The sequence below is a fragment of the Asparagus officinalis genome, chromosome 5, assembly GCF_001876935.1.
Source record: "Asparagus officinalis chromosome 5, Aspof.V1, whole genome shotgun sequence".
Classification (NCBI taxonomy): domain Eukaryota; kingdom Viridiplantae; phylum Streptophyta; class Magnoliopsida; order Asparagales; family Asparagaceae; genus Asparagus; species Asparagus officinalis.
This window is the reverse complement of record NC_033798.1, coordinates 130,403,361-130,428,181: the sequence shown is the minus strand read 5'-3', so window position 1 is coordinate 130,428,181 and position 24,821 is coordinate 130,403,361. Positions and strand designations below refer to the sequence as shown.

The 24,821-nt window shown below is 37.8% G+C and overlaps 2 protein-coding genes across 2 annotated transcripts; one reads left to right on the top strand and one right to left on the bottom strand.

Moving 5' to 3' along the window:
• On the top strand, positions 336–7,006 carry LOC109841372 (uncharacterized membrane protein At1g16860-like). Its single transcript, XM_020410311.1, has 5 exons — positions 336–566; positions 2,590–3,615; positions 4,593–4,748; positions 4,903–5,114; positions 6,472–7,006. Exons 2-5 carry the CDS (start codon positions 2,713–2,715, stop codon positions 6,662–6,664), a joined length of 1,464 nt encoding a protein of 487 aa, XP_020265900.1. The 5' UTR covers positions 336–566; positions 2,590–2,712; the 3' UTR covers positions 6,665–7,006.
• LOC109841371 (F-box/kelch-repeat protein At1g51550-like) lies at positions 8,183–24,366 on the bottom strand. The gene is given in 3 exon segments (XM_020410310.1): positions 8,183–8,859; positions 8,861–9,186; positions 23,662–24,366. Coding segments are annotated over 3 exon segments (1,203 nt in total). The 5' UTR covers positions 24,089–24,366; the 3' UTR covers positions 8,183–8,409.

Below are 24,821 nucleotides of genomic sequence, written 5' to 3'. Positions count from 1 at the left end.
GGATGCCAACAGAAACTTCGATCCTATTGCCTGCCCAATCCGGTGTATTGGAAGCTTTGCTTTAAAAAAAAAAAATCTCTTTAAACCCTACAAAAAATAATATAAAAAGGAGCATCTTGTTGCGTGATCTCTTATTTTTAAATCCAGTGGCACATTCGTCATTTCAAGAAAACAGACTACAAAAATATTGTTTCTTTACAAAATAAACACACACAAAAAAAAAAAAGACCATGTGACTTCATTACAAAACAAAACCCTAGGGGCATGGTTGTAATTTTTGACCAAGAGGACAAAGGACAAGAGAGAACTCAAAACGGTGAAGGCGAGAGAGAGGGCAGGTGGAAGCTGTGATTTCGCCATTTCTCGTTTCCCCTTTTCTTTTTTTCATTTCATTTTATTTTTTTATTTTATTTTCGAGGTTTTTAATTTTTCTTCTCTCTCCTCCCCCCCCCCCCCCCAAAAGCGAACGCTATAGTCTGTGTAATAAGGGAACGATACGATCTTTCTCTCTCTAGCCATGGCGACTGATAGCATCTCAACTCAACCACTGTGATCAGCTGCTCGAGGTGTGTAGAGATCTCTTTGATATCCAATCCTTTTCTTCTATTATTTGGCTTTATGCTCTCTTTGTTCATGATCTTTTATGGGTTTTGGAGCCTCGAATATACAGTTTATGATCTGCCGATTCCTTTCATTTCCCTTGCTTATGAACGAAAATGGAATGTGGGTTTTTGTGGATTCGTTTGATTGCGGGCTCTAATTGGTAAAAGGCGGTAGCTTACTCTCTTAGGTTGCTGATTTCGTTGACCTGCTCTGAATTGGGAATGTGGGTTCCTTTCATCTCTCGATTTCAGATCTGGGTTTTGTTTTTCGGACTACTTTTTAGCTGAATTGTGCTGATTTTTGAAATCTTTAACATGGGATTTTTGAACTATTACTGGATTTGGGACCCGATGCAAATTAGTTGGGGGTGAAAGGACTTAGCTCTCGTTAATTCAAATGCTAACGTTGATTAAATTATAGTTTTTGAGGCTCCAGGTGTTGGGAACTGGAGCAAAATGCGCATCTTGACGATTTAAAAATTATAATTTATTTTCGTTCTCGGTTTCTCTCGGCCATTGGGCATCTCAATCTGGCTCTCTTGCTTTTGGAGTTTATGGGTCCTGGTATTTCATCAGGCATCCGAAGATCCCGTGCTTAATTTTGGACTTTTTCCATGTCTTTGAGCCCTGGGTCTCAGTGGTCCCATAGATATGAAAATTTTGAGCTCAACCCTTTTCATCCTGGTGGAAATTTTGGCTTCATATAATCAGAAAATGCTTGGCATTGTGGGGCTGGGGTTTCAGGGTTGTCATATCTGATATCTTTTCTTTTTCTCTTATACTTTTTGTAATGGGGATATTGACAGAAGAGATGGGAAAGATCAGATAAAGTCTATTTCTCGCTTTACTTGGTGTCCTTTAGTCGTAGTCTCAAATCTTCAAGTTTTTTTTTTTTTGGTCTATGGGCACATATATCTACAAGTTGTTAGTTGAGGTTACTACCTCAATTCCTATTATTTATTTACTTTTCTTTTTACCCATTTTGCCGTGTTTAATAAGGTTTTCCCATTTGGGTTATGAGTGCAATCTTGTGTTTAGAAATTCCACTTTGACCTACTTGTTGAATTCCTTGGTTCACTATCTTCACAGGATTAGGTAAATGTGTTTAAGAAATATTAAGCAAGATGCCGGCCCCACTTATTTTTGAGTCTCATTTTACGGTTTCAGCTTTGCTTAAGAAGACAAGGCTATTCGACAAGAGGGGAGGATGCATTAACAGAACGGCAAAGTTTGTCTAATAAAAAACACTTTCATGGCCAAAAAATGTATGAAATTAAGAGAGAAAACAAGACTTTCAAACTGGTATTTCCAAACATTGTGTGAATGGAGTCATAATTTCAGGCTGAGGTAGCATTTTGGAAAAGTTGACTAAGCTGTCAATATAATTTGATTTGTTTCTTTTCTAGTGTTTGTTCCTGTTTGATTATTATACACTTAAGTGGAAAGAGACCATGCTTTTGTTTTGTTCTTTCTTACTGGTAATGACATTGCATGTTAGATCTAACCAAACCAGATTCCACGATCAATTCTGATCGCATATGATATGAGCTATTAAATTTTTTCCATGGTCTTCATATCAAGATTTTACCTTGTGCATTTTCTCTATTCTCTATGCCAACAGTGTGTTTGATATTTTCTCCTTGTGTAATTGAAATATGAGTAGTCTAGTAACTGAAATACTGAATATGCAACATATTGCTTATTCTCAAGTGTAAAAGATAGTATTCCAGTAAATGTCATACTTTGATCCTTGCTTTGAATCACTATTACCTTTCTTAAATTATTTCGATTAGTCATTTATTTTCCCGAGATAAATTTAAATTATACTCTAATTTATTTACCGAAAAGAAACATTGAAGCCATCCAAAAATATTTGACTTTTTAAGCATTCTTAACTTTGTGTCTATTTTTGTTTTATTTACTAAAATTCCCTTATGTTCACATCTTTCATATATTTCTCACATGACTTTGTGCCCTCTGCTTACAGAGTATCTTCAGAAACTAAATTGTGAATCTCTAGTTCAGAACTGCTGCTTGTTATTTTGAACTCCATTCGGTTCTTCTGGATCACACCTGACCTCAAGACCTGCTGAGCAAATTGAATAAAACGATGGGTTCAAGATTCCCATCCCATCAACTCAGCAATGGCCTTTATGTTTCAGGCAGGCCTGAGCAACCAAAGGAAAAACCTCCTACAATGAGCTCCACAGCAGTGCCATATACTGGCGGGGACATCAAAAAATCAGGAGAACTCGGAAAGATGTTTGACATTCACGTGGAAAAATCAAGAAAATCCGGTCCTATCGCAAATGCTCCTTCAAGAAACGCATCATTTGGTGGCACTGCTTCACACTCTGGCCCTATTAATGCTGCTGGTCGACCCAGCTACTCTGGTTCTCTTTCCTCTGGTGCTCCAGGGGCATCTCTAGTCACTGGAGGATCAAATAGACAGAAATCTAATTCTGGACCTCTTAATAGACACGGAGATCCAATTAAGAAATCATCTGGTCCTCAGTCTGGTGGGGTGACCCCGATGTCTCGTCAAAATTCTGGGCCCCTTAATACACCTGTGCTCCCGACTACAGGCCTCATCACTTCTGGGCCAATCTCTTCGGGCCCACTGAATTCATCCGGTGCACCTAGGAAAATTTCAGGTCCTCTGGATTCTACTGGTTCAATTAAACTACATCATACTGCCTCAGTTGTCCATAACCCAGCTGTTACTAATCTGAGTCAGGAAGAAGATTATTCATTCAAGGGGAGTGTACCGAAGCCGGTAATGTGGGCTGTGATTCTACTGTTTGTGATGGGGTTCATTGCAGGAGGATTTATTCTAGGTGCTGTTCACAATCCTGTGCTCCTCATTGTTGTGGTGGCTTTCTTTGGCGTGGTCGCTGCGCTTTTCATTTGGAATAGATGGTGGGGGAGGAGAGCGGTTATAGGATACATTGCCAGATATCCTGATGCTGAGCTAAGGACCGCAAAAGATGGACAATATGTCAAAGTCTCCGGGGTATGATATTTTTATTTTAACTTTTCATATGTTTACAGTCTGTTGGTCCTGTTTTATGCGCATTTTGTAATCGAGTAAGAATAGCTAGTCCAGGAAAACTAAGTTTTATTTTGCAATTAAGCTTATGGTTTTCTGAAGGCCATTGCTGACTCCTCCCTCTTCATGTGATCTTTTCTGCTAATAGTTCAAGTTTCACGTGGAGGCGTCTTTTTGTAGGTTGAATCTTTTAAAATTTTCTGTGTGGTCTTTCTGGCTCCATACAATGTGTCACTTCTGCATTAAATATAAGCATCATATTCTATTGAAAATTCATCTTGTTAACCGCTAAGATAACATGAGATTAGTCCTATTGCCATCATTTTGTTTTTCTTGTAACTACACATCATTAACCATGGATATTGTTCACTTAGTTGTGATGAATCTAAACACCATAATCTAGTGAAGCTGCACCCTGTCTAGTCACTAAAAAGAGAAGATTAGTCCCATTGACATCCTCTTGTTACCTAGTAACTACACATGATCAACAACTACAGATGTTTGTGTGGCCTTTTGTAAGAAACTGATCTAACTAGTAAGCATGCTTGCTGACAACGTTCATCATCATATGTAATTTGAAGACCCAAGATTGATATAGAGCATTACATGTCCTCTCTTGTTGCCTTTTACATTGAATATAAGCTCAGAAGTTTGTGATGGCCATATATGGTAAGAGAAGCCACAATTGTAGGTGATGCCATAAGCTGATTGATGGGACAATCTCTGATTTTACTTTTACATGATAACCTGATTCTGAATTGGTTGTGGGCCAACTTATCTGCCCTGTTGACTGGTGATAAACTGTTGACAACTATAATTTGTGTTGCTTTGCAGATAGAATGACATGGTCATTATATGCTAGTGATGCTTAATTGATTATTTATTTTGTGACTATTACCATCTTGTCGTCTTTTTGATAGACTTGGATACATTTTTCGCAGGTTGTTACATGTGGAAATGTTCCCCTTGAATCATCATTTCAGAAGGTCCCTAGATGTGTGTTCACATCTACTAGTTTATATGAGTACAGGGGGTGGGACTCAAAGGCTGCCAACTCTCAGCATCGTCGTTTTACATGGGGACTCAGATCAATGGAGGTATTGTAAGTTTCTTTCTGATTGAATATTATAAGTTACTTGCTGCGTAGATATTGGATCTGCTGTTTTCATCAGTCACATATTATACTTTGTGTTTTATGAAGTTATGTATATAGCTAATCGTTTCTATTATTGCATTTGAAACTTTTGGCAGAGGCATGTGGTTGACTTTTATATCTCGGATTTCCAGTCTGGGTTGAGAGCCTTGGTCAAAACTGGCTATGGTGCAAGAGTGATGCCTTATGTTGACGAATCTGTTGTGATTGACATTGATCCAAACAACAAAGATATGTCTCCTGAATTCCTCAGGTGGTTGGCTGAGAGGAACCTTTCAAGTGATGATCGTGTAATGCGCATGAAAGAAGGGTAATTTGATTTTGTTTCTCTTTTAATTGAAGTTTCATCAATGGATTTGCAAGGGTTTCTTGAAAGTATTTGTTAACAAGAAAACCAAGAACACGACCTTCAATTTGCAAGGGTCTCTTGAAACTATTTCTTAACAAGAAACCAATAAAATGAGGACCTTTATAAAAGAAGAGCTATAATTTATGTTGGTTCTTGGGGTCTTGAATTGGCCAGCACCAAGACGGTTGGGTTGAACAGTATTGTAATGATTTAGTTAGAAAAACTCTCTTTCACCTTATTCTCTTGTTGATTTACGACCTTCTCCACTTGTTGCCATTAAAAATCCCCATTATCCATCAGTTGTTTTTGATGGGACGCACAACATCAGTTAGTGAATGCTATATTGAAGAATCTCACATTATGAGATTTTGTTGACCACATAATACAAGGGTATGTTTGTTAGTTGCAGTTGGAATTGAGAGAAACATATGGGGCTCCATAAGCTATAATTGGAGTTGCACTAAAAAAGAGCATAATTCCTACTATATGTGGGGAGTTGTGATTAAAAAAAAAGACGCATAAGCAAATTAATAACTTTCGGTAACTCTTGCATTTGTTTTTAAAATCTGATAGTTTCTATTCTCCGATTCCTTGATTTATGAATAAGGCCTCACTGGCAAAAAAAAATTTATTTGTAAGTTTCTATTGTAAATTACACTTAAATACCTATAGTTTGCTCAATGTTGCACATATATACCCTCAGTTGTAAATGGATGCACCCAAAACAAAATGCAATAAAAAAAATAAAATAGAATTTTTTTTCATGTGACGCTCGACACTCACATGCTATTTTTAGAACATTTCAAACTTTTTTTTTGTTAAATCTATTGCTTATCAAAATCCTATTTTTAGATAGGATGATTGGTTTAAAATGGGATTTCGATACGTTTAACAATAGATTTAACAAAAAAATTTAGTGTTGAGATATTCTGAAACAGCATGCGAGTGTCACATAAGTATTTTAATGGGGAAATTCTCATGTTTGCATAACCGAGGATAAAGTGCAACTTTAGGGTATTTAAGTGATGCCATTCACAACTGAGGGTATTTATGTGCAATATTGTGTAAACTATGGGGTATTTAAGTGTAATGTACCCTTTTTAAAGTAGTATAGTAAATGATTATTTGATAGAGTTCAGTAACCTATCTGAGCAATTTACTGCTACCCCGACTATAATAGTTATTCCAAAATGCAATTTTCCAACTTCTAACGACCGAATGCACTTGTTCAACAGAGGTTTTTGGCTACTATATCAAGAATAGAAAAATGACATGGAGCACTTATGTTTTACTTATTCTTTTTGTTATATACCTATAGGTACATAAAAGAGGGCAGCACAGTTAGTGTAATGGGGGTTGTTCAAAGGAATGAAAACGTGCTGATGATTGTTCCACCATCAGAGCCATTTTCCACAGGATGCCAATGGTTAAAATGTATACTCCCTGCAAACCTCGATGGCATTGTTTTGAGATGTGAAGACACTTCAAAGATTGATGTTATACCGGTCTAGTAAATTTCTGAAGCTGTTCAATAGTTATATGTATATGCCGACTCCAGTATTTTATTTGTTGGCTGCTGGCAGTAGCAATGTCTGAAACTGTGTCTACCAAAAATCTGTTGCACAAGTTTTAAGATGGTGTTGATGTATTTCGCGCTGGGTTTGGTTGTATAGCTTTTGTGATTTCCCCCTTTTTTTCCCCTTTCCTTATTTTGTTTATTAGGCTTGCAGGCTTTCTGTAACAAAGGTTGGATTAACGTCGTGTTTGTAAGGAGAATTAGAATGGTAAAGGTTGGATTTATGTTGAGAAGAATGAAAAGGATTGTTGGTATTAAACGAAATTTGTTTTCGGCAGAGACACTGCCTGCCTCTCTTGGCCGCATTCTTTGGTTTGTGTTTGATGCTATACTTGTTACTATTTGTTGGTTATGTTTTGAACTCTTCAAGTGGACTTCTTGTAATTTCCCTTGACTTAAAGTCAGCAACTTGCGGCTTTGTACTCTTGAAGCTGCAGTATTTGCAAAATACACCAAAGGACCTGGTTGAGTTTTGTTATATAGTTTCAGTTAGGTTGTGTTAGAGATTGACTTGATGTGAGTAGTTGATTGTCGCGACTCCGTTTGCAATGAGCAACATGCTAGTTTATGTTGAAGTTGGAATTGTGATTTCTTTTTGGGTTAAAATTGGTTTCAAGAAATGATACATGTTATTCACAACTCTCTCTCAACTGATTCTGCTTCCACTGCTGAATCCTTTTTAGACTGTTTCAGATCCTGAAGCTGACATGCTTGGCCTCTTGGCATACTTTGGCAATTCAAAAGGATGAGAATGTGTTGTGTCTGCTTGAAAAACAAAATGTTCGAGTATAGGCATATAAAACGATCTGCTGCAGGACCACACAACACCTACCTCTGAATCTAATTGTGCAGTCGCTCTCGTTCCTCGTTCATACCCAAAGGGACCATCTGTCGATCCATCAATCCAACGATTGTAGTTTACTAACACCGGGGGTCCTGTTCAATAATTTTCATCATTCTTCAACAAAAGAACAACTGCACAATTTGAATGCTCATCGTCTCTGATAGCACCACTGCTAAGGCCAGAATTCAGGGGCTTTGGATTTGGATTCAATAATTACTTTTGACCCTACGTGCTACAGATGTTGGAGATGGTCCTCGCTAGCACAACAAACTGAGAATTAATCTCAATAATAACTAATATAATAAGATCAGGTTGGCTCAGAAGAATTGAGAGGAATGCCTGAACTCATAATGCCTGCAACCGACACCATCAATATTTAGTACTCTGTCCACATGCGAATGTAGGGGCGTTAATCATAGCAAATATAACTTGCAAAAATGTTTTTTTTAATAAATGCTTTGATTTGATTTTAGCTGACTATTTTTACAAGTCAGTCCATTAAATGTTTCATATGTGTATGTATTTTTTTTACTCGTGCATCAAGCAACCACAATCATTCCAATAAATTGATCTCTACCATCTTACAGTAAATAAAAAAAAAGTATAGTGGAAACAGAAAGGATTTTGATCTCAATATTGAAAGCGGGTTACATAGCCTTTACAAACTCAAGCTGAGCCAAACAAGACCAGCTCTTCATTTGGAAACTTTCTTCATTAAAACATACATGTTTCTAATTTGATGATACATCCAAAAATATACAGAAACATATATCGCATTCGAATCACCAAATACACTACCAGCCTATTACACTTGACAATATCCTCTCTCATCTACGTTACATTGGAATCACAAGTTCCACGATAAACAACTCCCCATCAAACCTCAACCCATAAGCCTCCCGAGGCTGAAGCATTCCATCCACCATTCCTCCAAATATATAGATACAAAGCCCTGACTTATCTGTGCATGCACCATGAAAGGACCGATAACCCGGGTTCCAATCTTCAACCCTCAACTTCTTCCAAATCTCTTTGGCTGAGGCCTTCTTCCAACTAGTCGACTGAACTCTTAACAGATTATTAACATCCAACAACCAGAAATCATCTTTTCTTTGTCTCTGTGAATCCTCACCACCGTAAATGAGGATTTTGCCTCCAAGGATTAGACTCGCAGAATGACCAACACGAGGTCGGGGCATTTCTGTAATATCTGACGAAATGTCATATTTAAGCTCTGTCCATTTGGGCTTATCTCCTCCTAAATCGAACACCCACAAGTCGTTGAGAAATAACGACCATTCTATGGTCTCTGGTGAGGCAAGCTGCATGGGCCCCACGAGGCGGAGGGGCCATTGGGCCCACATTTTCAAGAAGCTGCCACGATATGGAGATTTCTGGGGTCGAGTCATAAGTGATGTTGCCGACCCATGTGTCATTCTGGCGAATCCCATTGTCGTTGATTCCGCCGAAGAGGATGAGGGTGTTGCCAACAACGGTGCATGTTTGACCAAACCGACCGCTAGGAGTGCCCGAGTTGACTTTTTTCCAATTTAGTATACTTCGGTATTGATTTCCTCCAACATAAGCTACCCATGTATCATCAAGATGACGCCCTATAAATATAGAAGAGAGGAAATACGCACCATAAAACACACATAAGTTTTGATGTCTTAATCGAATAGTAATAGGCTTTTAATATAAAAAGGTAGATTTGCACCCGCACTCTCACCCGCCCCCCCCCCCACCACCCACACAACAAACACGCAAACAAGCCGACCAAAAGGACACACTATTTTTTTTTTCTGGGGGTGATTTTTTTTTTTTTTTGTTTTTTTTTGTGTTTTTGGGGTGTGTTTTCTTTCTTTCTATTCTTTGTTTTTTTGTTGGCGGGGGGGGGGGGGGGGGGGGGGGGTTGCGGCTGTCCATTGGACCTTCATCCTCCCGAGCAATGACAGTCCAGGGGTACTGAAGTGCTAATGAATGACTTGAATATTATTACTGCAACTGAAAGTATAGACGAAGGGGGGTATCTGCAATTTTACCCTAAAAATCCTTCAGGATGAGTACATATTCCATGGCGCTCTCGAGAAGTGTTTCCAAGATTCAACTAATGTTATAATTCGAGCAAAACTCCCAACTTCCCCTGACTGAAAAATTAACAGTGTCAGACTCTCCATGTGATTGGGTAGAAGGGATGCCTGCTATACTAAACCTGCAACTTCTCTTCAAACTGCTATCATATGCTCACTAGATTTCGTTAATTGTATGCGAAGTGTTGGGATAAAATCTTTTGTTTGTGGTTTGTATCCCTACATTGTTCATGGGCATGTTTCTAGTTTGGCTTTTAGGCTCCAATTTGCCTCAAAGATGATTTCAAATGCAATTTCATATAGTTAAAAGTGTTAAAAGTTGTCCTTTTTGCTTTCTTTCTCCAATTGCATGACTTCAACCTGGGATCTTTTGCGGTAATCCACCCATCTCCTTGCCAATAAGCAAGACCCTAGTGGCTTGACATCTCTGCTCCAAGATTTGCGGAATTGAAAGGTAACATTCTCAGGTTAGAGAATTCATTACAGAGATGAAACTTTTTAATAAAACTTTGTGCTGAATGGAGGAGACCTGTCATCTTAATGAAACTATGCTCATGCTCTATCACTCTATGATAGTTGAATCTAAGCAAACATTTTTAGATATTAGAATATGATTTCATCTACTTAAACAACTTAGTGGATCGGACTCAAAAGAAGTAATTTGCCTTTTGAAAAAATGAATTAGTATTCAAGAATTCAACGAGAAGTATGGCTAAACAAGGAATACTCAGTTGTCAAGAATAATCAGTTAGTTCCCAACAATTCAGACGCATTTACACTCATTTGAACACTAATAGACCACGGTGGCATGATTCTGGAATATTGAAATCCTAGAGACTAATATACCATTGAGTCTCAAGTATATAAAGTTCCTATATACTCTCATCTAAAACTAAAATATGAATAACAAAAGGCAAAAGGGATAGAAGAACTATGATGTTAAAGAACTAACTGCTAGAGATACCAATGTATTTGTATCCTACAAAAATATAGTGTTGAACTTGCAAGTAACCAGCTAGAAACTAGCAAGTTCGTAGTTCATATGAAATAGTAATCTGAACCCCCTTGCTGCTCATGGTGTATTATCGTTGAAACTGTCATAGTTAAAAGGAAACATATAACATAAAAGCATCAAAAGAACAGTCGAATAATGAACTTCATCGTCTGAATGCCAATTTCATTCCTCAGGCTTATGGAAGGATCCAACGGATCCAACATCTACAGGATACTTCAAAAGGTATTATCCAACAACTATACGCCAACTATTGAGTTTAGCATCCTAGCATCCCACACATATATCACTTGCCCATGTTTGATAGTTTGCAATATCTTGGGGATCCTAGCAATAGTCTTGGTACGCCTAACACTACAAAGATTAAACCAATAAACAGTATTTCAACATCTCAAAGAATCAGCCTCGGTTGTAGAAGTTCACAATCTATTCAACTGACATTACAAGTCAAATAAGTGATCATAAATAAAAGGGTTTCCAGAGTGCACTTTCTATGGACAGGAAAACACGACACAGAGACCTTTTAATCTTAAAATTATTGAAAAGTAGAATCAACATGTCAACAGCCACAACCCCCGATATCCTTATCCTCCGCCCTTGGTTATAGACATTCTTTTCTTCAGCTCTTGCTATTAAAAGGCCATGTTACAACCTCCTGACATGTAAACAAGCATCTTAGAAAAATAAATGTTAAAAGATAGGATATTCAAGACCATCAATGCCATGAATTAATGTTAAGGCGATAAATGATTTTCAGGACACCATGGATGTGATAACAGCATTTAGCAATTTTTCACATCCTAAATTACATGCCTCCCAGTAAGTTCACAGAAGCCTAGAAACATTTTCCGGGAACACAAAAACTTTTCTTGTAAACAGAAGAACTTGTTAGGGTATACGTCAACAAGAACGCCTCGAACGGAGACACAATACACACCCAAATGATTTTGGAATCACAGAATAAAGACACAAATTCAATCACAGTACTCACATATATAACATGGTTCACTCTTCCGGAGCTACTCCACGGTGCAACGACGACGCCCAGTTCTTTTATATTCCAAAAAAATTAGATCAAAGAGAACACCCTCTCTTGATCAAGATACGCTCCAAGAATTCTCATAAACCCTCCTTGATATTAGGAAAAACTCTCTATTTTTCCTTTCTCTCACTCTTCTATAAGAGGAGTTGTTTCTAAGATGATTTTTCCTGAAGAGTTTTGGCCCTATTTATAGTGTTTGGGAAACACTATGCACTAATAAAATATTATTAGTGGTGAGACCCGTCACCTTTTTTTTTTAAACTTTTCGGCCACCGATTTCAGTGAAATAATAAAAGGTGGACCCCCCACATTTTATTATTCAATTTTGTCGGTTGTTGGCTGACAATCTCCCACTTAAAAATTTGATTGAGTATCAATCATATCTTCACACTATTCTTGATTACATCATCCAGATGTTTTGTATCTTTGGAGTGTGGTCAAGTGACTTCTACGCTACTTGAGATGCTCTATTGTCGGCCAATAGCCGCCAAAATTGAATAATAAAAGGTGACGGATCCCACCTTTTATCATTTCACCGAAATCAGTGGCCGAAAAGTTAAAAAAAGAGTGACGGGTCCCACCACTAATAATATTTTATTAGTGCATAGTGTTTCCCAAACACTATAAATAGGGCCAAAACTCTTCAGGAAAAACCATCCCAGAAACAACTCCTTTTATAGAAGAGTGAGAGAAAGGAAAAATAAATTTTTTTCCTAATATCAAAGAGAGAGTTTGTGAGAATTCTTAGAGTGTATCTTGATCAAGAGAGGATGTTCTCTTTGATCTAATTCTTTTGGAATATAAAAAAACTGAATGTCGTCGTTGTACCGTGGAGTAGCTCCGGAAGAGTGAATCGCGTTGTATCTGTGAGTACTGTAATTAGATTTGTGTCTTTATTCTGTGATTCCAAAATTATTTGGGTGTGTATTGCGCCTCCGTTCGAGGCGTTCTTGTTGATGTATATCCTAACTGGTATCCGTATTTGTGAATAGTAACGATACTTATGAATAGTACCATACTCGTGAATAGTGCCCAATATCTTTAAAGAGTAAATGATAATCTAGCTTATTTTCTGATGTGGATGATCCACTTTTAGTGGCAGCCACAGAACATACGATAAGCAAATAGAAGATTATTTGTATCAGAATGATCTTTTCCTATCCCTCCAAGAAATGGAGGGGAAACCTGAGAAGATGGACGACGATAAGTGGAATGTGCTCGATCGTAAAACACTTGCCACCATCAGGCTCAACCTTCACCAGCATTTGACTTACAACGTCTCGCGTGTGACCACTATCAAGGAGTTGATGGAGGCATTGGAGACGCTGTATGAGAAACCATCTGCTTCAAATAAGGTGTACCTGATGAAGAAGCTATTCAATCTAAAAATGCAACAAGGAGCTCGTGTGGCAGACTTCTTGAACGAATTTCAGGCTGTGGTGCAACAGCTTGCTGTAGTGGATCTCAAGTTCGACAATGAGATCCAAGCTCTTCTGCTACTTCCTTGTCTACCAGATTCGTGGGAGAATTTGGTGATGACGGTAAGCAACGCCAATGACAATGACAAGATGAAGCTCGACACGGTGATTGGGGCAATTCTGGATGAAGAATCTCGCCGTAAAGTCTCAAGAGCTGAGGCCTCTAACAGTGGGAGTACTCTGCATGTCGAGGCACGAGGACGTGCGCAGAAGAAGGGTAGGGGACAACGAGGCTGATCAAAGTCCAGATGAAAGTCTAAAGGGCCGAACCCGAATGGTTATGGTGAAGGGAAGTGCTTCAGATGTGGAAAGAATAGTCTCTTTGCACGGGACTACAGAGCTTTTATTCCAGCATCAGCAGAGGATGATCAGGCTGACGGTGCAGCCAATCTCATGCACGAGACGGATTCGGATGTGCTCATCTATCTCTTGAAGACAAGAGCAATGTGTGGGTCATGAGTCTAGCACATCTTTCCATGCAACCTCACAACAAAAACTGCTTTTATCGTTCGGGAAGGACTTGGAAACAATATATCTTTGCGACGATCAACCTTGCAAGGTTTCTGGGAAGGGAAATTATACCCTCAAGATGGAGGGCGCGACCACCTTGACACTGAACGACGTTCGGCATGTACCGGATCTCAGGCAAAATCTTATATTAGTCGGGTAACTGACTGACTCCGGTTACATAATATCCTTCGAGCAGGGAAGCTGAAAGGTGTCCAAGGGTGCCTTGGTGGTAGCACACGACAAACGCGAGGGGTCTCTCTACATCGCCAATGGGAAGATCGACCGCTTGTTTGCCGTGGGAGAAAGATCATCATCATCCGCCGACTGCATGACTTGGTATCGACGACTTGGCCACATGAGCGAGAAGGGGATGCAGATTATGGCCGCAGGAGAGAGACTTCCGGGTTTGAGCAAGATCGATCTAACTTTCTGTGAGGATTGCATCCTAGGCAAACAGAATAAGGTGAGCTTCAACAAGACCGGACCGGCTCCAAAACTGTAAAAATTAGAGTTGGTGTACACTGACGTGTGGGGACCTACCTGTGCAAGTCTCATCTGTTGGCAACTCTCTTTAATTTGTTTCTTCTATTGATGATGCTATTAGAAAACTGTGAGTGTTCTTCTTGAAGCGCAAGTCATATGTTTTCATCATCTTCAAGAAGTGGCTTGCATGTGTAGAGAACGAAATAGGCAATAAGCTGAAGTGTCTAAAGTCTGATAATAGAGGCGAGTATTGCAGCCAAGAGTTCGATAACTTCTGCTCGTCCTATGGGATTATGAGACTGAAGACCATTCTAGACACACCTCAGCACAATGGAGTGGCGGAGCGTATGAATCGCACTATCTTAGAGCGCGCCAGAAGTATAAGGATCCATTCCGGATTGCCCACTAGTTTTTAGGCTGATGTTGTGAATATTGCTACATACTTGATCAACCGTGGGCCATCTGCGGCTCTTAGTTATAGGATACCTGAAGAAGCTTGGACCGAAAAGAAGCTGAAGCTAGAACACTTACGAGTATTTGATTGTAACACCTATGTTATGACCAATCCTGCAGACCGATCAAAGCTTGATCCAAAATTAAAAAAACTTTCTTTCATCGGCTATGGAGGAGATGAGTATGAGTACTATTTCTGGGATCACGATGCGCGCAAGGTGATGCGTAGTCGTGACGTCGTATTCTATGAGGATGCGGTGTACAAGACCAAAGAGGTGAGTGAGAGTCAGCTATCTCTCCATTTTTCCCAGATATTGCTGACAGTGAGGACGACAGTGAGATACCAATTAGCATAGAAGACGGAGACCAAGAGAACATGCCATATGCACAGCAGCAGGATCCAACAGAGCTGCCGATCGCAGTTCGCAAAGCTCCGAGAAATTCGAGGGTGCCAGAAAGGTAACTTTTCACTATGAATTATCTTCTCCGACTAACAATTGGTATCAGAGCCTGACTTAGAGTACGAATATCCTAACAAAACCTAGATCGAACAAGATCTTTCTTCTATAACAATGTAGAACTTCAAGTCTTCCACATTGTTGCTCGCACTTGTTGAAGTAGATGACACAGGAAAGACATACCTAATCACTTGGGAATACTCTAAGCCAACACCAAGTTCCCTAATTAGAATCCATAAGAGTTAGTGAATCGAAACATGCCATCAAACTTTTGTTCTCCTATAGAAAGCAAAGTACTTGAAATCTTTGACTTGGTGAATAAAGATGGGACATTCATGAACACGGTGTTATCATGTTATTAACTATATGTTGACAATTCACATTACATTTCCAAAAGGGGGAAAAAACCAACCCAAAATGTCCCATAATATTCTCCCCACTTCTAGGAAAAATCCCTCCGGAATTAACATCCCATGAATTCCCACCTTTGTTCTTAATATCGACACTCTGATAGCAAAACTGTATTAGGCAAAAGGCTGACCTCAAGCTATATGAATTAAGATCAATGCACATTTTCTCAGGGCCTCTCCAACGAAGACGCTAAACTCCAGGTTGGCGCTGATTTCTCACTCCAACGGAGTGCGAAAACTTCAGTTAAAATAGCGGGATGCTACAGAGTTGCGCCAGGAATGGCGCAACACTGTAGCATTGGCGCAACCCATTAGTTTTTTTTGCTTTTGTTATTTATATTTGTATTAATAATATATATTATTTTATATTAACTATTATAATGAAAATAGAGTATAAAATAATTATTAATAAAATTCAACAACGGGAAAAAATAGATAATTTAATCCAGACACTTAAAATTTCATAATACTAAAACCAAATGAAGAAATAAGAAAAACTACACCATTTAGATAAATAATACAACATAAACATTAGGACATAAAAAAAATTATACATAAATTAGAACATTAAAAATTAACACTAATAGCAATACATTAAAATTAAAGAAAAATAGAACATTGAACATAAACTAAAACAACATTTCATAATTAATTATATGTAATGTATTATATAATTTGTTAAATATTTTAAATAGATAAAAATATTAAAAGATAAGAATAATAAAAGGAATATTCTTCTTATGTAAAATTTGGTGCAATGGGTTGGAGATGAAATAGTAATTTGGTATAAAAACTACACCAACTTGGTGTAAAACTACACCATTTTACGTTTTTGAGTTGGAGATGCTCTCAGAAGATAGCTCCTGCAATAATCTTGTTGGGAAAATATGTGTTGTTTAGACTAAATTTAACAATAAAATCAGATTTTAAGCAGTTGATAAAAATCAGATAATAGCCGAACAATATTATATCTCCAAAATGAAATTGATTCAAAAGAAAATAAATTAAATTTAGAAATACGACCTGATGATCAAAGCGTGCACTAAGCACAGTCCCAAAAATCTAATTGCCCATTCTCGTACAGGGCTTCGTGGCAATGGATCTTGAAGATACGACGATCCTCGGTCAGGCAACCTCCTTCTCGTCGGCACGAGCTTCAAGAAGGCTTTGCGAACTCTTCTCGACTTTCAGGGAATCAGCAAAAGAGTAACAGTAGAAAGTTGTAATTCGAAAAGAAAAGAGAAGAGAGGAACTGTTCTGGTTTTTCAAGAAGAGTTGTATTTTTCACTGTATCTAAACTCTTGTGGCTGTAGGTTCTTTTATAGGGTTTAAGGCCGGCGGCTGTAGATCCACTATTCATGCCTTTTAGATCCATCATTCACGCCTCACTAAATATATTAAATATGCTGATCATTTTCCTTTCATTTAGCTAGCCATTTAAGTCCATAAATCCCGCAGCAATTAATACGTTTTAATCCTAGCTGTTTTCCAATTGTCATGTCCGCCAATCTCGCCCTCCAGATCCGCTGGTCTCGCCCATTAATGCTTAGTTCAATGTTATTCACGTTTTGATTATTACAGTTATCAAAATAATAATAATTCAAAGTGTAGCAGGTTAAGGGTCGAGAGTACGAGCGCCTTCCGAACTGACCCGACTCCGAGTCTGAACCCTCGAGGTGTCGACTCATATCGCCTTTCGTATCGACCAGAGGGTGTCGACTCGTCCTGTCGTCTTGTTCGTTCGTTCGTGTCGACTAACACCGCCTTTCGTGTCGACTAGGAGTTGTCGTCTCACCTTTCGTGTCGACTAGGAGTTATCGTCTCGGTTGTTGAGACGTCTACTCTTAGAGATCCAATTTGGGACCAAACTTTCCCAAGTTTTAAGTTACAATTCCAACAATCACCCACATAACTTAAAACTTAAAATAATTTAGAAATAAGAGTAAAAGTACTTTGAAAATAAGATTGCTGATTCCCTTATACTATGTAATAGGTGAAGGTATCTTTCGGTTTGAACATTCACTTAGTGACAGTTGTATAGATCCGTGAGAGCTTGGTGGACTACGCCTTGAACCAATCCCGTTTGTCGGATTTCTACAGAAAGCACACATGATACAGTTTTGAAGAATTCTAAGCGGGTTGCGCTATTATCGACCTTGCACAAGTATCTTTCATGTGTGTTATTAGGGAGCAGCCTTGATCCCATAGTCGCGGCCTCACAGCTACAAACATATAGGTAAATCCTAATAAGAATGTGAGCAAGTAAGCATCCTGCCTCATGGGTCTTGGATTCAGTAAGAGTTAAACTCAATCTTTCACTTGCTTTTTATTAGCACTGATCATCCTAGGAATGAGAGCAAATAAATTCAGTGTTCCTCACAATTAATCACTCGTCCAGTTTGTTTCTACCCATTGAACCTCTGCAAGGTTTGTTTGCCACTGCAATAATTTTTCTTATGGGCTTAACCCCATCCCCCTCGATGATTCTAGGACCACTGTCCTAGATAAGCCTTTAGTTAAGTGATTTGCAAGATTTTTCTCTGATCTTACAAATTCTAAGGTTATTATATGATTTTTTATCTTATATCTCAAGGCTTTATGTCGCGCTTTCAAGTGTCAATTCATTTTCACATTTGCATTCTCTTGATGATATTTGTTAATCGCTGGCCTGTAATCACAATGAATAGAGATAGCTGGTAATGATTTTTGTATTAATGGAATTTCAGTTAGTAAATCTTTTAACCATGCAGCTTCTATACTAGTAGTATCAAGGGCTATCATTTCTGATTCTATTGTACTTCTAGCCATTACAGTTTGTTTAGTAGATTTCCATGAAACAGCTCCTCCAAAAAAAAATACAAATCCAATGGTGGATTTTACATCTACTGAGTTACTAATCTAATTTGCATCTGAGTAACCTTCTAGTACAGATGGATAACCTTTATAATGTAAAGCATAATTCATAGTTCTTTTTAGGTATCTCATAATTCTTTCTAGAGCATCCCAATGACTCTTATCAGGATTTGATGTATATCTACTAAGTCTATTTACTGCATATGTAATATCGGGTCTAGTGTAGTTTGTCAGAAATCCTAATGATCCAATTATTTGTGCATATTCTCTTTGTACTTGAGGGTAACCTGTATTTTTCTTTAGATGCACATTAGGATCATATGGAGTAGAAACAAGTTGATAGTTTGAATCATAAAAGTTCTTGAGGATTTTTTTTCTATGTAGTGTGATTGTGACAGCACATATCCATTCTCATTCTTCAAGATTTTAGTGTTAAAAATTAGGTCAGCTTGATCTAAATCTTTCATGTCAAAATTTTATGATAAAAAGTATTTGATATCATTTATGGTTTGTATGTCAGAACCAAAAATAAGAATATCATCAACATATAAGCATAATATCACTATTTTGTTGTTATTATCTATTTTATGATATACACACTCATCTGTTTGATTAATTACAAATCCATAAGATAGTATAATTTCATCAAATTTCATGTGTCATTGCTTTGGAGCTTGTTTGAGACCATATAATGATCTAATAAATACTTTCTTCTCTTGTCCAGAAGCAACAAATCCCTCGAGTCGATCCATATAAATTTCTTCATCTAAGTCTTCATTTAAAAGTGTAGTTTTAACATCCTTTTGATGTATTATTAGTTTGCGAATGGATGCTAGAGCTATAAGAACTCTAATGGTAGTAATCCTAGCTATTGGAGAGTAGACATCAAAATAATCAATACCAGATTTTTGAGTATATCCTTTAGCTACTAGTCTGGCTTTATACTTATCTATTGTTCCATCAGGTTTGCGTTTCTTCTTAAATACCCATTTACATCCTATAGTTTTGCATCATGCAGGAAGATCAGTGAGTTCCCAAGTATGGTTTTGAACTATAGATTGAATCTCATTATTTATAGCTTCCTTTCAAAACGGAGCATCTACTGATTTCATTGCATCTTTAAATATAATTGGAGAATCTTCTACAAGTAATGCATATAAGTCTTCATGGACTTTTTCTATTCTAGTTCTTACTTCTCCTAGATTCCTCTGGATTTTCTAGTGGTCTGATTTCTCTAGAACTTGCTTCACCTTGGTTAGAAACAGGATTAGAACTAGGATTTGAGTTGCTAGAGTTAGGGTCTGTGTTGCTTACTTTGGTTTTGTAAGAAAAAATATTTTCAAAGTAATGTGCATCCCTAGCTTTAATAATGGTGTTGTTGACTATCTCATTAATGTCAGAGTTGATTATTAAAAATCTATTTGTATTATTATCAGAAGCATATCCAATAAAGATTTCATCTACAGTTTTAGGGCCAATCTTCTTTCCCTTATTTTCAGGTATCTTAACTTTTGCTAAATACCCCCACACTTTCAGGTGATCTAAATTAGGGTTTCTATTCCTCCAAATTGTGTAAGGGGTTTTATCCGAATTCTTGAATGGAGTTCTATTAGTATATAGCAAGCAGTCATGAGAGCTTCTCCCCACAGATTCTCTGGCACACCAGAATTAATTAACATTGAGTTTACCTCCCCACAGATTCTCTGGCACACCAGAATTAATTAACATTGAGTTTACCATGTCCATTAGTGTTCTATTCTTTCTCTCAGCGAGTTTACCATGTCCATTAGTGTTCTATTCTTTCTCTCAGCTACTCCATTAGATTGAGGTGTATATGAAACAGTTATTTCATGAATGATTCCATTCTCTTCACATAATTGTTTTAGTTCATTAGAAGTGTACTCACCATCTCTATCTGATCTTAGTATTTTATTTTTTCTATCTAATTGATTTTTAACTTCTGCTTTATATATTTTGAATTTGTTTATCACTTCATCTTTGGTTTTAATTAAGTAGAGATAACAATATTTAGAACAGTCGTCTATAAAAGTTACGAAATATTTGTTATCTCCTATAAATGTTCTTCCAGAATCACAGACATCACTATGAATGAGTTCTAATATCTCAGAATCTCTATCAATAGTTTTGAAGGGTTTCTTAGGAACTCTAGGTTTTACACATATTTCATATTTTTTATCTTTTATATTAAGCTTTGGAATTATATTGAGATGCATCAATCTTTTAATTGAATTATAATTGACATGTCCTAATCTTTGATGCCAAGTAATACAAGGTTCAATATTCAAAGCCATTGGAGATGCAGGAGTAAAATTCTTAACATTCAATTTAAAAAGACCATCACATAGAAATCATTTTCCAATAAAATTCAATTCCTTAGTTATTACAATTTTATTTGATTTAAAAACAAGTTTGTAGCCTTGTTGCACTAACAAGGATCCGCTAATTAAGTTTCTTCTAATGTCTGGTATATGGTGAACATCTTGCAGAATCAAAATCTTATTCGAAGTCAGTTTTAGGTTGATTCGACCTATTACAGATACAGGAGCCACATTATTATTTCATATTGTCACAGTTCCTCTACTTAAGACCTGATAAGTAAAAAAACAGAGATTGATTAGAGCAAACGTGAATATTAGCTCCAGTGTCAATCCACCAATCATTTGCTTGAAATGTCATGTTTACTTCAGGGGTAATATTAGCTCCAGTGTCAATCCACCAATCATTTGCTTGAAATGTCATGTTTACTTCAGGGGTGAAGAGAACAGACCTGAAAGCAGTCTCAGCTCCAATCATTTGCTTGAAATGTCATGTTTACTTCAGGGGTGAAGAGAACAGACCTGAAAGCAGTCTCAGCTAAACTGAAAATCACTATGTTTACTTGTGACTTATTAGATGGAGGTCCTCCCTTCCTAAACTTGTGTGGTTCTGTCTTTTTGTAAAAACAGTCCTTAGCAAGATGGTTGGTTCGTCCACAAACAAAACAAGCTCGACGTTCAGATCCTTCTTTTGAAAGTGGACAAAGTTCTTATTTTGATGAAAGAAATTCTTCTTAAATGTTTTATTTTGATTTTGGTGGAATGGACGTTTCTTGTGTTTGGGAAAGTGTTTGGATTCAACATTGTTTACTTTCGATTTTTTGGGTTTAGATTTTGTCACATTTTTCTCCCTGAGTCTATGTTGCTCTTCGATTCTAATGACATTCAACACTTGTTCAATGGTAAGATCTCCTTAGGTATGGTTAAGGTTTTTGGCAAAATCTGATCAGGACTCGGGAAGTTTGTCTATAAGACAGGCTATCTGAAACGTTTCATCTAAGATAGATCCATTCATTTTCAGTTGATGGACTATATGTTCGAATACATGAATCTGCTCATTCATTGATTTAGAATCTATCATTTTAAATTTGTTAAAATCAGAGGCTTTAAATCTTTTAATTCCCGTATCATCTAAACCATACTTTTTCTCTAGTGTTTCCCACAAAACTTTAGGATTAGTGATAGAATAATATATGTCATATAATCTATCAGATAAGACTCCTAAGATTCTGTGAAGGCAATAATATTCTATCTCTTGAGGTGTTCTCGGAATAGGAATGGAATCCGTGGAGGAAGATTACCTAGTGATTGGTCTAGATGAAGATGAGTTGTCGGGTTCAATTGCAGTTATTAGATTTAGAATTGTTAACCAAAATCTCATTTGATTTTGCCAACGACAAAAATTATTCCCATCAAACTCTCTGGTTTGACCGACAAGATTTTACTTGTAGCCATGATCTGATGATAAATAAATAATTTTGTCATTATGATGCAGCATACATAATTTAGGCACTCCATCAACAAAAACATCAAGTAGTACAACAAGTCGGTTTTATGACATGTAAACAGCATTATCATAAGAAACATAATACAAAATAGAATATTCAACATGATTTTATTCTAAACAGTACAATTAGATTCTTGGATTGTTGAAAAATAGGTGTTGTTTAGACTGAATTTAATAATAAAATCAGATTTTAAACAGTTGATAAAAATCAGATAATAGCCGAACAATATTATAACTCTAAAATAAAATTGATTCAAAAGAAAATAAATTAAGTTTAGAAATAAGGCCTGATGATCAAAGCGTGCACTAAGCACTGTCCCAAAAATCTAATTGTCCCCTATTGTACAGGGCTTCGTGGCAATGGATCTTGGAGATACGACGATCCTCGGTCAGGCAACCTCATTCTCGTCGGCACGAGCTTCAAGAAGGCTTTGCGAACTCTTCTCGACTTTTAGGGAATCAGCGAAAGAGTAACAGTAGAAAGTTATAATTCAAAAAGAAAAGAGGAGAAGAGAGGAATTGTTCTGTTTTTTCAAGAAGAGTTGTATTTTTCACTATATCTAAACTCTTGTGGCTGTAGGTTCTTTAATAGGGTTTAAGGCCGGCAGCTGTAGATCTACTATTCATGCCTTTTAGATCCATCATTCACGCCTCACTAAATATATTAAATATGCTGACCGTTTTCCTTTCATTTAGCTAGCTATTTAAGTCCATAAATCCCGCGGCAATTAATACGTTTTAATCCTAACCGTTTTCCAATTGTCATGTCCGTCAATCTCGCCCTCCAGATCTACCGGTCTCGCCCATTAATGCTTAGTTCAATGTTATTCACGTTTTGATAATAACAATTCAAAGTGTAGCAGGTTAAGGGTCGAGAGTGCGAGCGCCTTCCGAACTGACCCGACACCGAGTCCGAACCCTCGAGGTGTCGACTCATACCGACTTTCGTGTCGACCAGAGGGTGTCGACTCGTCCTGTCGTCTCGTTCGTTCGTTCGTGTCGACTAACACCGCCTTTCGTGTCGACTAGGAGTTATCGTCTCGTTGGTTGAGACGTCTACTCTTAGAGATCCAATTTGGGACCAAACTTTCCCAAGTTTTAAGTTACAATTCTAACAAATCTTCCATTAACACGGGTACAGTTTCTAGAATTCTACGAACAAGCTCGGTTTTCTTTCTTTTTTACGTTGTTACGGTTTTTCACCAACTAAGATGGGGAATTTTAGAATCTTGGACATGCAACGCGAATATAAGATTTCTCCACTGTTTCGAAGAATAAGATGAAACTGTGCGCCAACACAACAGGCCTTGTTCCGAGCACACTCCTGTACTTGATTAGTTGAATGTATGCCATTTAATATGCATCTTTGCTGGGGGAAATAGATGTAAAAATCTACAGAACTACTGAAAGAATATAGTACCAAACGGTATCAATTGAATCAGTAAGCAAATCTAACCTCCTTCACATCCTCCACCAAAGAGCACGAGGCAATCGGAGACAAAATTGAGGGAGTGAGAGGCTCTGGGAGTTGGAAAGATTCCATCTTTAATCACCAATCGTCGACAAGAGAGAGAACCCACTTCGGAAATCTCTTTGTATAGCTTCTTCCAAGAGACCATCCTCCTCTCCTGGGGAGATAAGGAGGATAAGAAGCCATCCACCGATGTGGGTCCCCAGTCTCTCCTGCAGATGAGCTCCCAGAGGGAGCCAGAGGAGGCCAAAGATCTGAACTTTTTGCAGGTCATGGAGAAGGAGAGGATGGATTCAACGGGGAGGAGATGGAGGATGCTGAAGATTTGGTCTTGGCTCAAGTGGGTCATCATCGCTGACGATGAGGAGGAGGATGAAGATGATGATGGTGAGGTGTCTTGGTTTGATGTCATGCGATGATTACAATGATGACGACGACGGGCTCTCCTCTACCGTGAGGAATTTGAGAGATGGGTTGATGAACTTTTCACTGAAGTGGAGGCGGAGGTGGAGGTGAAGGTGAAGGTGGGAGGTCAATAAAAAGAATTTGAGGGCTTGGGAGGGTTTTATGGTAATTTGTTTTTGGGGGAGTAGCGATTGATGGGTAACTTTTAGGAAAGCTGGGATTGGATGGAATTTTGGAGGGGAGGTTGAAAGGGAATGGTGAAGATGCCGTAGTAATATAATGTTCATGTGAATTCATATGAGACATTTGTAGGTGCGTGGCAGCGGCGAGCTTCTTATCAATTTAATATTCAACAATGCAATTATTGAGAGGGCGAGATGTTTGCAGGAAAAACCGGCAAAATGGTTTCAGCCCGCTGAATTAAATAAAAGATATGAATATGGAGGATTATGAAAAGGATTAAGGAAAAATGCTAGAGACATCTCCTTAAATCACACCCCTAACCACACTCCTCTCTCGTTACAGTGCACTGGGGCCCACGTGGATTTTTTTAAGGTGTGACTGTAGCGCCTCTCAAGGATTAATGCTCTCAAGTTTCACTAAGGGGCTGTTTGGTTGGCTGAGAAACTGAGAAAAGGAAATCAAAACACCCGACACACCCATGCGGAGGTATTAGATTTACCTTTCTTGTGTTTGGTTGAGAGAGAGAAAAAAGATGTTGTCTATGTGAGACCCACCCA

Excerpts from the sequence above, each read along its gene's own strand:
- LOC109841372 (XM_020410311.1), top strand. The coding sequence starts at position 2,713 with ATGGGTTCAAGATTCCCATCCCATCAACTCAGCAATGGCCTTTATGTT. Across the intron at positions 3,616-4,592 it reads AATATGTCAAAGTCTCCGGG|GTTGTTACATGTGGAAATGT; the intron begins GTATGATATTTT and ends CATTTTTCGCAG. Across the intron at positions 5,115-6,471 it reads GTAATGCGCATGAAAGAAGG|GTACATAAAAGAGGGCAGCA; the intron begins GTAATTTGATTT and ends ATATACCTATAG.